The 14,051-nt window shown below is 30.0% G+C and overlaps 1 protein-coding gene across 1 annotated transcript in view; it reads left to right on the forward strand.

Moving 5' to 3' along the window:
* Window positions 1–10,287: 10,287 nt before the first annotated feature.
* LOC124360446 (UTP--glucose-1-phosphate uridylyltransferase) overlaps window positions 10,288–14,051 on the forward strand; it is a 31,669-nt gene continuing 27,905 nt past the window's right edge. Inside the window, 1 exon segment of the mRNA XM_046814084.1 lies at window positions 10,288–10,446. Coding sequence (XP_046670040.1) covers window positions 10,372–10,446 — 75 coding nt within the window. The 5' untranslated portion in view covers window positions 10,288–10,371.

Here is a 14,051-nt window from a genome sequence, read left to right on the forward strand (position 1 = left end):
TCATGATGAAAAGTTTGATGTCACTTGATACAACCACAACTTTATAATGAAAAAAAAAAAAAATAATAGGACTAATCAAAACTAGTAGTTTGATATTACATAAATTACTGTACTGCTAGCCATGATTCCAATAGATGTCTCCCATCAGACCACAGAGTAATAAACAGATGTTCGAAGCAAATACTCTTGTTGTGGAAGAAATTCTGAACACAGTGATTTAACCAATCTTTTTCTCAAATGAAATTTCCTGCGTCAATAGTAGAAGACAAAATACCATTATTTTGCATTCTGATAAAGTGGGCAGGCAGAAACGCCAAACCGTTTTATATTACACTGTATAATTTCGCTTGGACTTATTATGTATTGTTATTCAATAAACAATACATTACATTATACTGTGAAACGTCTCAGATAATTTGATATATAATTTGTTATACTTAAATCTGATTTCAATAGCAAAAGTTTGATTAAGAAGATGACTCATTTGACATTGGAGAAATATTTTTAAGTAAAATAGTCACTTGTTTTAAATGACAGATCCACGGTTAAGAGGCAAAAATAATTTCACATAGCTAAAAAGCATTCTCTAAGTACTTTAAGCTCATTATTGACAATAGATGGTTTAACCCTTTCAGGGCCAGGAGCAAATATGAGATGTTGCAAAATTTTTTCACATCTCATATCCCCTTGTGACTAGTCAAAAAGTGCCAGGCTAAAATTGGCGATTTTGCAGTCTCTTAGATTAAAATTTTCATTAAGTTTTCATAAAAATTAGAGAATGACCTAAAAGTTGCACCAAATTACTCGTATAGATATATATATATATCACCAAAAAAAATATATAGATGTAGTTTTAAGTAATTTAAAATTAAAAAAAAAAATGTTTTAATAGATTAAGTTACACAAAAAATATTAAAAAAAATTTTTTTTGCAATTAACTAAAAAAGGAAAAATAATTTTAATGTGGGAAGCTACTTTATTATATTATACATTTAGAAAGGAACAACCATACAAAATTTTGTGTTATTTCTCTTATAAATAAATTTTTTATGACATATTTGGTATAAATACGCATAATTGTACTTCGCAACATTTTATAAGTGTTAAAGCAACTGACTCTTATATTGCAAGAAACTTAAAATAGATATTCACATTATGGATGTACCGGTAAACAGATGATTGTAGGATCTATAAACAGTTTCAATACAGTTAAAAAACACTATTTACCAAGAAATATTTACACAATTTTATTTGAAATTTATTTACACTTTTTCTTTTTACAAATGGCTATTTACAAGTGAGATCGCAAATTGTCAGTCACTGTAACTACTACACACAATAGCTAAGCACGTAACAACTAACACTACTAATATTTACAACCACAAAATAAAATATTGAAGAAGAATCCAGCATACAATAATACGATTACACTAAAGCATAAAGAATTAACAATGAACGATCAAGTCAACTGATAATGTCACGTGACAATTACGAAATAAAAATGCATAGACCTCCAAAATAAAAATGATATTCATATTAATTATCTACAAATATACTAGAGAATAAAAAAACATAAAACTTTAATCATTTTACATTATATTTATTTAAGAAAACGACGAATATCAAGGAGACAATATATTGCCACCAGGCACTTTTCAGACAAGATCTATGGCGGCAATATATTGCCGCCTGGCCCGGAAAGGGTTAAGGGACACTTGCCATCATTAAGTATTATGTAACTGAAACATTACATGTTAGGACTATTTAATTAAGTTAAATTATAGTTGAAGTTGTACATTAAAAAAAACAAACATACCTGAAACAAGCACCTTGACAAGAGAAGCATAAATGAAAAATCACATCAAAGCACAAATACTGCTGAAACACCTTATAATATGCACACCATACACCAGGATAAGAATGTTAAGGCAAATTAATGACAGATTGGTGTGGGCTAGGGGAAGAGGAGGAATGACAAATCTCCGGCCTATTATTTAGTCCTTTTCGCCACATCTTCAGTTTGAATTTAGTAGAAGCCAAGTATTTGCCCTAATTATTCTGTAAGAGTATTTGTGAAAATGAGCAATAGAGGAGACTCTGTTGCCATTATGTTGTCTTGATGAAAGACTCAGCTCAACATTGTTGCATCTGAATAATTCCAGTGATTATGTTAGACTTGTTTTTTTAAACGTTTGGTCTTACTTTGATTGAAATGCATTAGTTGTAAGTGTTGAGATGTCTGGCACATAATTTGTGGTGGGCAAAGCTTCCCCACAACAATTTCATGAACTAAAGTTTTGTAAATTTTGGTAGAAATTTTCTGAAAGGTCAGTGTTATATATGTATAAAAGGTAATTCTAAGCAATCTATGGGTCAACCTCGATTTTTCTCATATTACAATACATGCTGTTCCAATAGTCAATTAAAAAGGAAATGACTAGATTTTCTTGCCGGAAAGCAGTTATAGAGAGCAGGCAACCGCCAGACGGTCATATATTGCTTAGAGTTACCTATTAGTTATCAAGTGGCACTGACGTGATCTGGGCTTCAAATTTGGAACTACTCGAGTTAATTTTTTCCTAAAAGAGCAAGCAGCGCGAAGCGCTGCGTAGCGGGCAGCATCTTGCGTGATCCTTTTTTTTATTAAAAATTTCTGATAAATTGTTATTACATATTACAATATAATGTAGTTAATGTATGGTAAAACAATTTTAAACACATAATTACATGCTGGAAAAGCAAAGTAAACCAATAAAATCCGCCCAATACAAAATCTCCGTAAAAATCTGGTAAAGGAATCTGTGTCATTCCTTTGGCCTGAATCAATTATATATACGAAGATCCACGCACGATGCTTGCCCGCTGCGCAGCGCTTCGCGCTGCTTTGCTCTTTTAGAAAAAAAATTAACTCGAGTAGTTCCAAATTTTGAAGCCCAGATCACGTCAGTGGCCCCTGATCACTAATAGGTAATTCTCGCGGTTGCCTGCTCCCTATAACTGCTTCTCCAGCAAGAAATTCTAGTCATTTCCTTTTCTAATTGACTATTGGAACATTATATTGTAATATGAATGCCTGCTCCCTATAACTGCTTTCCGGCAAGAAATTCTAGTCATTTCCTTTTCTAATTGACTATTGGAACATTATATTGTAATATGAGAAAAATCGAGGTTGACCCATATATTGCTTAGAATTACCGTATAAAAAAATTAGTTTGCTGTTCACTGTATGAAAATACATGCTGAACATAACAAATATTGTTTTCTTTTTTTTAAAAAAAAGCCTGTAAATTCATAAAAATTGTGACAGAGTCCAATGTCATCCAGTCTTTTAGGAGTTCAATACCTTCTTGTCAGGATGGGAGCTCTTGGATTAGTCAATCTAGAGTAGGGTACAGCTGATAGATGGGTGGAATTGTGTGAAGTGCTATCTCACAACATTTTCAGGTAATGTAACAATAAAAATCTGACTGCTGTTAATTATCTGTAGCCTACTTAAAGAAGTAGTAGTTTAGTTTTTAAGTTTTACTAAATATAAATAGGTATTTATTATAAATACTTAATATTTAAAATTCAGGCTAGATCAATAAGCATTATTTTTTGTTTCAAGTGACAGAAACCAGGACTGTGCATACTGATTCAACTAGCACTATCATTTTTGAATGCTTGCAAGTGAAATATTACAAAAATATAATCAAAGAACAAGTTTAAATTATTAATTTTCTAACGGTATAAAACAACATACTTCCTCTTTCAATGGTTGGATCATATACATATATATACACAATGAGAGATATTCTATTGTTTATTGAGAGACAAATATTATCCTAACCTGTGATCTCTGTAGCACTGTGAAATACTATTAGTTTTTATCAAACATATAAAAATTTAAATACTAATACCACACTATATTTACTTTATTTTCACATAAATACAAAATTATTAATAGTGTAATAGTGATCTGTAGATACCAAATTGTTCTTTTAGCATTTTAAAAGACAAGTTTCCATATGATTGGTAAACATTTTTGGTCAGCAGTAAATGTGTAATTATTTATTTTTGTAATACTAATAGTTTTCATAGTAACAAATATATTGTTTCATTGTTATGGATTTTTCTTTCTTTTTGTATTTGGTTTCAACTTTGACACTATCCCAGGATTTATTAAATTCATATTAAATACTAAAATATTTAACAATTTATAATGAAAGATTCTGTAAGTAAAATCATTGCGGATGTTTCATTCATTTGGGCAGATTATAAGGTAAGTAAGTGATATTGTACCTGTATTGGTATTTAGATATGTCCTCCAGATATTATTTAATGCTTGATTATCTAACACGTTTGTATGGAAATATACATTATGCTGTAATCTGAATAGTAGTCAGGCTGTATGCTAGTTGCAGGGTATTTATGACAAGCCATCCAAAGAGAAATGTGTTACTGTCTACTCAGCACACAGGCATCATAGCTCTCTGAGAGTACAGTTATTTGACAAGCACAGCTGACAAAGCAGGCAATATAGTCTCTTTGGTTTTCTGACCTATACAAAATTCACCTGTCCTACCATAGGTACTGTGCATGTATGTCCAGATGGATATATCCTGTTCTGTAACAACTAGGAATGAAATTAAAGAAACATTACATTATTCCTATCAAAGGGACGTCATCATTACAATCTTGTGTTGGATTCATTAATAATTATTTGAACATTCAGAAATACATTGTAGTGGAATTATTTTATTCAAATATATTGACTATGGTAGACATTGACTAGCATCTGTATTGAGATTGTTTTTCCATCTGAGATGGCATTAAAACTTTGTGTTCTGATAATACTTGCAATTCTGTACATTTGTAATTTGGCTTGCCCAATATCCTAAAATTATGGCGTAACTCTTAACTGTTTTCAGTCATTCTTATGTTTTTGACTATTTTGTGGTCTATTCTTCATTTTAAAATATGTTTTCTGATCAATTGCATTCGTTCATGCTTTTAATAGTTGGACATATGTTGTAACCAAGATAACAAGCTGGACTATGCCCTTAGATGTCAGTCAGTTTTTGTGTTTGATGCCCTCTATGTTATCTTCAAGGCCCTCGGCTCTTTGGATTTTATTATAATTTTAAGTTTATCAAATGCAAATGGGATGAATATAATATTGTTAATAAATTTGTTTAATTTTACAATAATTTCATAATCTTTATCTCACTTAATATAGGTCTTTCACTTTAGGCATCTATATAAAATTTCTCAGATTTATAAATGGCATTTCAAAATATATTATGAGGTATCAAAATATTAAATTTTTTCTTTGAGTATTAATATGCATTTTACTAACTTCTCCTGAGTTAGTTTCACTAACTTAATGTTTTTTTTCATTGTCTTTTTTCATCTGTGTTGCTAGTGGCAAATTCATGGACTAATTTTAATACAATTTTGCCTTAGATGAAGTTGTAATTACATGCAGGAGCAGTTATTTTGAAATTGTGTTTTACGTTTTTGTACATACAATGTTCAAACTTTTTAATGTATTAATGTTTTTGAACAAAAATACTTTTTCAACAGTATTTTTCAGTTCATTTGATAAAAATGTTGCAAATAGATTAAACAACGTACATAACTAAGATTTTTAAATTATAATAAGTTAGTTAAAACTTTTGACACATTGAAGTGTTTTTAATATGTAATTGAGATCAATGTAAGTGCTATTAGTAGTTGAATATAATATAATGATTTACTTTCAAACATTATATAAAGTGTATGTTTTCAATTAAAAGGTTGATTGTTTAGTTAAGTGTAAATAGCATATAGAGAAATATCATGTTAGCTTCAATAAAGGATATACATATGACAAATATGTACTATATTTAACATAAGTGAAACAATTGTTGTCTTTACATTCCATATTGAATGAAATTAATAAGCTATTTTAACCCTTTGTATCTATACACGTTGAACAAAAATAACTGAAGCTTTATATGATTTACTTAAATTGTACAATTTTATGTAGTTTAATATCAGCAACAGTAACATTTTGTAATTAATGAGTGTTTTTTAAATTCACTCTGTCAAAGACCAATATTGATTGTTTTTATGAAAAATTATTTTGATGACTTCTAACATTTAACTATCCTAAAAAATGTTTTCATACTTTTTGACATTGTATATCATGGTCATCCTTGATCACATGGCAGGCTGGTTAAATACCACAATGTTTTTTCATTTATTTTTGTTAAATATCTTCCTTTTTTAAATAGATAAGCTTCCAACGTTTATTGAGATATATTTATGTATATTTTTTAGTTTAGTTTTTAAGAAGTATTAATTTGCTAATTATTACAAGGTACCTACATAAATTTGAGAAGAATTTTATCTTTTATTTAATTTCACCATTTCCATGAATTTTGTTATTTTTTATCGGTACATCTTAGAAAATCCTTTCTTATTTTTATAATTGTTTACCTTTGATGCTTTTTAACTTGATTTTGATGTTTTTCTCCAAATTTGATTTGGAATACAATATAAATAGTTGTAAATAATTCCTTTATTGGATTTTGATTGTTTTCTTAAGTATGTAAACACTGCAGACGTTGTATATTACTTTAGTTACAAAGACTGAACCTGAAATTAATATTAACCACATCTACTGTTTGTTTATATTTATTTGATTATCTCCAGTTTAATTAAGTAGATATCATAGAATTATTTCTGCTGTAATCACTCTCAGACAAAATTTCCAGGAGATTTAATGAATTTTCTGTGTTCATTGCTCAGAATATAAATAACCATAATCCAAATGATATTTATGGCTTATTCACTATAATGTGATATGCTTTAGTATGTACCGTGTATGGCTTGAGTAAGATTGTTTATTAGTTTTAACTAATAAAGGTTTCAAGATGTTGGCCATTCATACTTGTGTTAAGTTTTTATCTTGTGTATCTCACAAAATGAACTAAAAATAACACATTTTTGAAAGTTCAGACAACTTCTGTACTTACTACCTTTTTAGTATCTAAGGTTTTAAAATGGCAGCCATTCAAAGTTCGGGAATGGTTAATAATATAAGTTATTAAACATCAGGTAAAAATCTTGGAACATTCAGGTCATTACATAATTACAATATTGTTTGTATTTACATGGTTCTTGATATCTTGTAAAGTTTTGGGGTAAATATCATACAAAGCTTTTAGAAATAAAATGATAATCAAATTAAATTTTAAGTGGGTTTACAAACTTAATTTTTAATTGATTGCAATTAAACCAAAGCTATATTTATAAAACAACTGTATAGTTGTATAAAAAATTTTGTTCTGGTATCAAGATTGTAGAGTTTCACAATCTTTGAAGGTTTTACTTTTATAAAACACACAACTTTAGAGTCATCATACCTCTAAAGTGATGTAAATTAACCTTCTAAACTAGTAATAAAAATTCAGTTTGATATTTTTACAAGACAGCCACCACACAGTAAATCTATCCTTTTCTTACTAAGCCAAGGATGGGATTTTTTGTATTTTTAACTTACTGATATAATTGTGGAATAAATTATTATGTCACATATCAGTATGCATACTTTTTAGATGCCAGTTAAGAATATTAAACTTTAAATAAAACTCTACTAGTATCAATTCAGTTGTCCATTAAAAAATCACAATAACACAGAAAAGATTAAATACATAAGTTTTACTGGAACAACTGTTCACAGAGAGGGATGCTACGGCTAGATCTAGGAAGTACCATTCATGGGACACTAGTACATTATCAAGCTTATGATTTTCATTTGCACAATTACATTTTGGTTCATTTGTGGATGTAAACCCTTTGTTTTGTCTGCCCTTTAGCTCCAGGAAGCTAAGCTAAAAATGTTGAACTTGTAGACCAGACAAATCCAACAGTGATAAAAAGTTGTATATAATATGTGTTTCAACTTATTCAAAATTGGTAAATGATATTTACAGAGTTCCAAAAAATATCAGTATTATTCAGATAATATGACAAAGACAATCATATTTTTCTACCAAAGTCCTCATGGAAAATACTCAGAAACACTTCAAACATAAATCAAAACAATGTTAAAAATAAAGGTATCTTATCTGTCATAATATAATAAGTAAACAGTTTATAAAAAAAAACTTAACTGGCTATTAAGAACCATTCTATCAGTGAAAATAATACAAAAATGTTCAGTGATTTTTAAAACAATTCAGCTTAATTAAGCTATTAGTCTGTAATTCTTTATATTTTTTAAACATTATTTAAAAAATTATATAAGATATAAAAGATAGTAAGAAGTCTTCTGACCATCTCACATATCTACAAATATTTGGTTTCAATTTCATCAAATTTTAAAATGGCTGCCAAGTGAATATTTTAAGGTCATGTTGCGTAAAAATCAGTATGTTAAAAAAATACAAGACAACAGTTTTTAAACTTTGAAATGAGAATCTATCAGTATCTTATTTATTGAAATTGATTCATAAATAACATGTTACATTACATTTTACTGTGCTTATAATGGAAACCTTCCATTAAAAAATTAAACTTGATTAAAAAAATTTAAAGGGTACGAATATATTTATCATGAATATCAAACTTTTACTTTTTATCTGTAAATTCTATTAAAATTAAATGATCCTAAATTGAAAACAAAATTAATGATAAAAATGATCACCACAGGTTGAAGATACGCCAAAATGATATTTATATACATATACTAGCTGAACCGTCCCACGCTTCGCTTTGGCTTGTTTGACGGTTGTGAGAACACTTTATTTAGTTTCACGGTCAAGTGAAGATCAGGAAAAGTTAAAACGTTTTATGTACGAACACGGCGTTTTTGCAACGCACCAAAGTTTGCCCTCCGTAGAATTTGATATTTTACTGATAGGTACTATCTCGAGGGATGTTTTTCAAGAAAATGTATCAAAGAAACCCAATTTCGATCATAAAGTGTTTTCTTTCGGCTCTTTTTCATTTACCTTCCATGTAACCAAATTCGATTACCTTATGTGCAAACATTCACGGATTTTTACAATGAGGTTGTTTTCATAATAGTGTTTAATAGTATTTTCATTGCATTAGATAGTTTATTGATCATTGGTGCAATCTGAATTTAAAATTAGGCAATGACGTCTTCTATGCAACCTGCATTACACTACTGATCAAGCACTTTACAATAAACATTTTCTAAATTTTAAATGTAAACAAATGTTTCTGCCTCTTTGATGAACTTCAGCTGAAAGTATTAACAGCTGTTAAGTATCAGTTCGCTTTGTATTATGTGTCGTAGCGCAGTCTGTCGGATCCAATATAAAACACTAACATCAACAACGATTTATAATTAAAAAATTAATTAAATAAACTATTTAAATTGGACCAAATTTACTCTAGAATCTATGCCTATGTTACTTCCAGGAACGTGTAGAATCACTGTACAAAATTTCACGATGTTTCGTGCATTGGTTCCAGAGTTATAACGGAACATACAAACAAACATTCGCATTTATATATATAGATAATATATATATAGGATTGTTTTGAAATATAAATTAAGGTGTAATTAATTGTTGTTATACAAATTAAATAGTAAGTGAAATAAATTATTTAAGAATATTAAAAATTCTATGAATAAATATTGTGCATTATTAAGTATTATAGGTGTAATACATTTTGAATACGCTCATACAGTCAGACTTAAACTACAGTGGAAATTGATTCTGATTATTTGTAATGTTATATTGATAAAATAATATTAAAGTATAAAAACAATAACTTACACTCTGGTGGGTTTACTGGTGTTACACAACCTATTATTTTCCCTCAGTATAGCTACGTTCATGATAAGTATACATAGTACATGTAGGTTCCAGAGGTGAAGTATTAATATGAGCAGAAAGAAAAACTTTTACGTCCATCCCCACAAAAACTCAGCTGAACTCATGAAGGTTTGTTAGAAGACAGCTTGACAGAGCAAGCAGGTGCACATACGTCTATAACTTAACAAGATTTAATATAAAATCGATGCAGTAGTTGAAAATAATATTTTAATTTTAAATTCCGATGAGAAAAGTGAGGAGTCTAACCTCGCTAGATACGATAGGCTGCCCTATCAGTGTACACAGTGACGTGGCGTCGTTTAGATATAGACCTATTGTCGGTGTCGCAGGTACGGGTGTGGGGGTCACAGCACTGTGGATGGATCGGTGAAGCAGAACAAATATTATTAGAGCACTTTGTTAAAGCGCAAACTAAATTTACAAGAGTGATGTTTTCGGGTTTTATCTTTGACCGCGTGACGCAGCAGTGAAGGGCCTTGATAACGAGTTCGGTAATGAGTTGAGTGGAGTCGGTCGCATTGTTGTTGTAGACATGGTGCTCGGCGCTACTCAGGGCTGGTCCGGCGTGAACGTGGGGGCAGTCAGCTCCCCGTCCGATCTCGACAAGGTAAACTAGCTTCCGTCATCTCAAGGCTTTCTCTTTCTTTTTCTATTGAATTTGAGTTGATTTCAGCATATAATTTTAATGTGGATTTCCTTTCGTTTTGTTTTGGAGCTTCGTTTTAAATAACTAATTAACAGAATCAGGTGTATTTTGGTCCTACGAAATTGGTAATCATTGAAAAGGTTTCGTTGATTGCGTTCGAAAGGAATATTAACGTCAATACCGCCACTAAACAACGCCGCAATTAACTCCCAATTTCAGAAATATATCTACAATTATCAAATGCACTTTAGTATTATTTACAGTAGTGTAAACGTTTTAATTTATTTATAATGTAATTTGAAGGGGCTAACATCATCGGAAGTTTGGAATCGGTGATATAACTTATTGTATGTATTGCATCACTTATTTCGTTTATGGTAAAAATGTGTACTATGAAGAAGTGTACATAAATTCAACCATAGGCAATACTAGACATTATTAATAACAGTAGCCTACGTCTGTGTGTTTGTAACTGAGTATTTTATAAAGAAAAATATAGGTGCTGAAATGTTAAATGAATAGTATCTGCTAGAGTTATGGAACTATAATAGCAATTAGAATTAATCATTAAAAGTATAGAATTTAGACCAAATTCTTCTAATTAAATGCGATACTATAATTTTGTGGTAGTTAAACATGTTTTAAAGGGTAGCGCTAATAAATTATTTTAATCATAAAGGAAATGTGGTACTCGGCCCACCCTCTGTTATCTTCTATGTCTTATCTTGAATGGACTCCAACTACGGACACAGCCTACTCTCAGATGTGTTATCACTGAATCTCGGTGTCAGTCGTAGTCGCCACTAATAAACCAGCACAAGAACATAGGGTGTTATCAGAGGCTGATTATACAATGTTTGTGCCATCTCCGTGCCAGTTAAATAGTCGGCATGGCTCTTCTCTGGTTCGCTTGGAATTTAAAATAAGAAAGAAAATAAATATTAATTTCTTGCCAATAAGATATTTTTATTCTGTTGCAACTTAGAATACAAAAATATTTTGTTAAATGTAACTTAAAAATGTGTTGTACTATTTTCCGTATTGACGCTAAAAGGATGATATAAGTAGAACTGTTGAAATAACAACAGAAAACCTCAATAATAGGATAAGAGAGTTAGTAATTGCCTGAGCTTCAGCAAAGCCTACCACTAGAGAGGTTGAAAAAATTTAATTTCTGTCTGTCTGTCACATGATTTATCTCGAAAACAAAATTGACTGTAGATCTAATATTTGAACACTGTTATAAAAACCTAACTTAATGATAAAAAATGTGTCAATTTCTTTTCTGTATGATTGTATGTCGATATCTAGAATAAAATGAGTTATAGATTTGAAATTTTGCATGCAACCTCAGCAAAGTGGCATACTTGTACCTTGTATTGTAATAGCTTACAAGTAATCAGTAAAGTGTGAGCATTGAATAATTTGTTGTAAGAATATATTATCTTAAATTAGTTATAGATATTTGAGGTGCAGAGTATAGTATAAAGTCTTTTATAAAAAAAATAAAGATATATAGATCAAAAAGGATAATTCATGAAAAACTTTCTGCTCAAAAATAAGGAGATATATAATTTAAACCTTCATATTTTTTTGGGATGCAATCATATATTATTATCAGCATACCCAACAAAAGTGTCTGGTAGATACTGGTTTTTTGCTGCATATATATACAGGGTGAGTTTTTTAAAGTGATCCAATAGCTAACTTTTTAATTACACGACTTAGCACCACACTTTAAATTTGGAACTTGCTCAATTTTAAGTTTCACTCAGGGATACAGTTTTCGGATTTTTTCGGACTGATGATAAAAACTTGCAGTCCACGTAGCTCCTGAACCATTAGAGATATAGAAAAACTCTAAAACACAAAAATGTCTTATTTTGTAGTGTAGAATATAAAAACAACATAAAATACAGGGTTTTCCATAAAATATTTTTAAAGTTGGCCGCCATATTGGCAAAAATTATGAAAACTTCCAGTCCACGTAGCTCCTGAACCATTAGAGATATTGAAAAACTCTCAAAAACAATAATGTATTATTTTGTTGAGTAGAATCTAAAAACAACATAAAATACAGGGTGTTCCATAAGAGATTTTAAAGTTGACCGCCATATTGGAAAATGGCGGCCATCTTCAAAAAAATCTGAAAGTGTATCCCTGAGTGAAACTTAAAATTGAGCAAGTTCCAAATTTAAAGTGTGGTGTTAAGTCGTGTAATTAAAAAGTTAGCTATTGGATCACTTTAGAAAACTCACCCTGTATATATATATGTGTGTGTGTGTGTGTGTGTGTGTGTGTGTGTGTGTGTGTGTGCGTGTGTGCGCGTGCGTGCGTGTGTGTAAAAAGATTAAAGTTTGAATCTAGATTGGAAACATCAATACAGGTTTATAATATGTATCTTCTGTACCTTAAATAATGTATAAAACAATAATTTGTTTTAAGATTTATATTTCTTATTTTGTGACAAATTTTTAAAGAGTAATATCTTGTTTTCCTTTTCATTACAAAGTGTGTGTGATGTATTTTTTCCACTCTTCAGAAGAAGGGAGTTTTTCAGCACCTAAAACGTTCCTTGGATGCTCTCTTCATTATTTTAAAATATTAAGGCTACACAAGCAGAAATAAATCAAGAAGCATTACTCAATATGCCAAAATGAAGTGAACAATATGATTTGTGCAGAGTGAAATGGTGCATTGTCCATAACAATGACTAAAGATTCTTCCAGCCTGGTAGATTTTCACAAAACCACATTTTAAATGACTCATGATTCATCTCAGAATGATATATGTCTGTATCAGCTGTTTTAGATTGAAATAGCCATTTACACTGTGGAATAAATACATTTTCATTTCCCGCATGGCACACTACTACAACCTTTCCCTTTCCCTGTAGGCACTTTCAAACCACTAATTTTGTCAGAATGCTGCCAGATAAAATGTTTTGTATGTTTCCTATATATATATATATATATATATATATATATATATATATATATATATATATATATATATATATATATATATATATAAATACCAATAAATAGAAGTTTTCCTCATTTACCTATTAAAGCTTTCTCAACTGATATTAGAAGTGTAAAAGCATCACCCGGAATATGTGTAATAAGAACATTTTACATTTTACTTTGGAATTTGCCTATAAGGGCTCTTAATATCCTGAAATATTTTGTTCCTTTCAAGAGTATAATACAAACCAGTAGATTATGATTTTTCTAATTATATTTGATCTCCCAGTCTTATTTCAACTCTTTAAATACAATTGTTAATACAATGTTAATAAAGACAATTAATCTAAAAGGTTGGTGTTGCAAGCACAGAACAAAGGGTGTATTGTTAGATATTTACAATGTCTTATGAATAGATCTTGTGGAATCATAGTGATAATGACATTTCACCTTGTAACAGGGCCCTGCTATCTTGTTCTATGTATAGATTTTACAATGTTCTAAATGAAGCAAATTCAATAAGAGTTTTGTCATTACAGTGGAGTCCCGCTAATCCGAACACGTGTAATCCGAACGTCGGTTAATCCGAACAGGTCCAGG

The sequence above is a fragment of the Homalodisca vitripennis genome, chromosome 4 (assembly GCF_021130785.1).
Source record: "Homalodisca vitripennis isolate AUS2020 chromosome 4, UT_GWSS_2.1, whole genome shotgun sequence".
NCBI lineage: Eukaryota > Metazoa > Arthropoda > Insecta > Hemiptera > Cicadellidae > Homalodisca > Homalodisca vitripennis.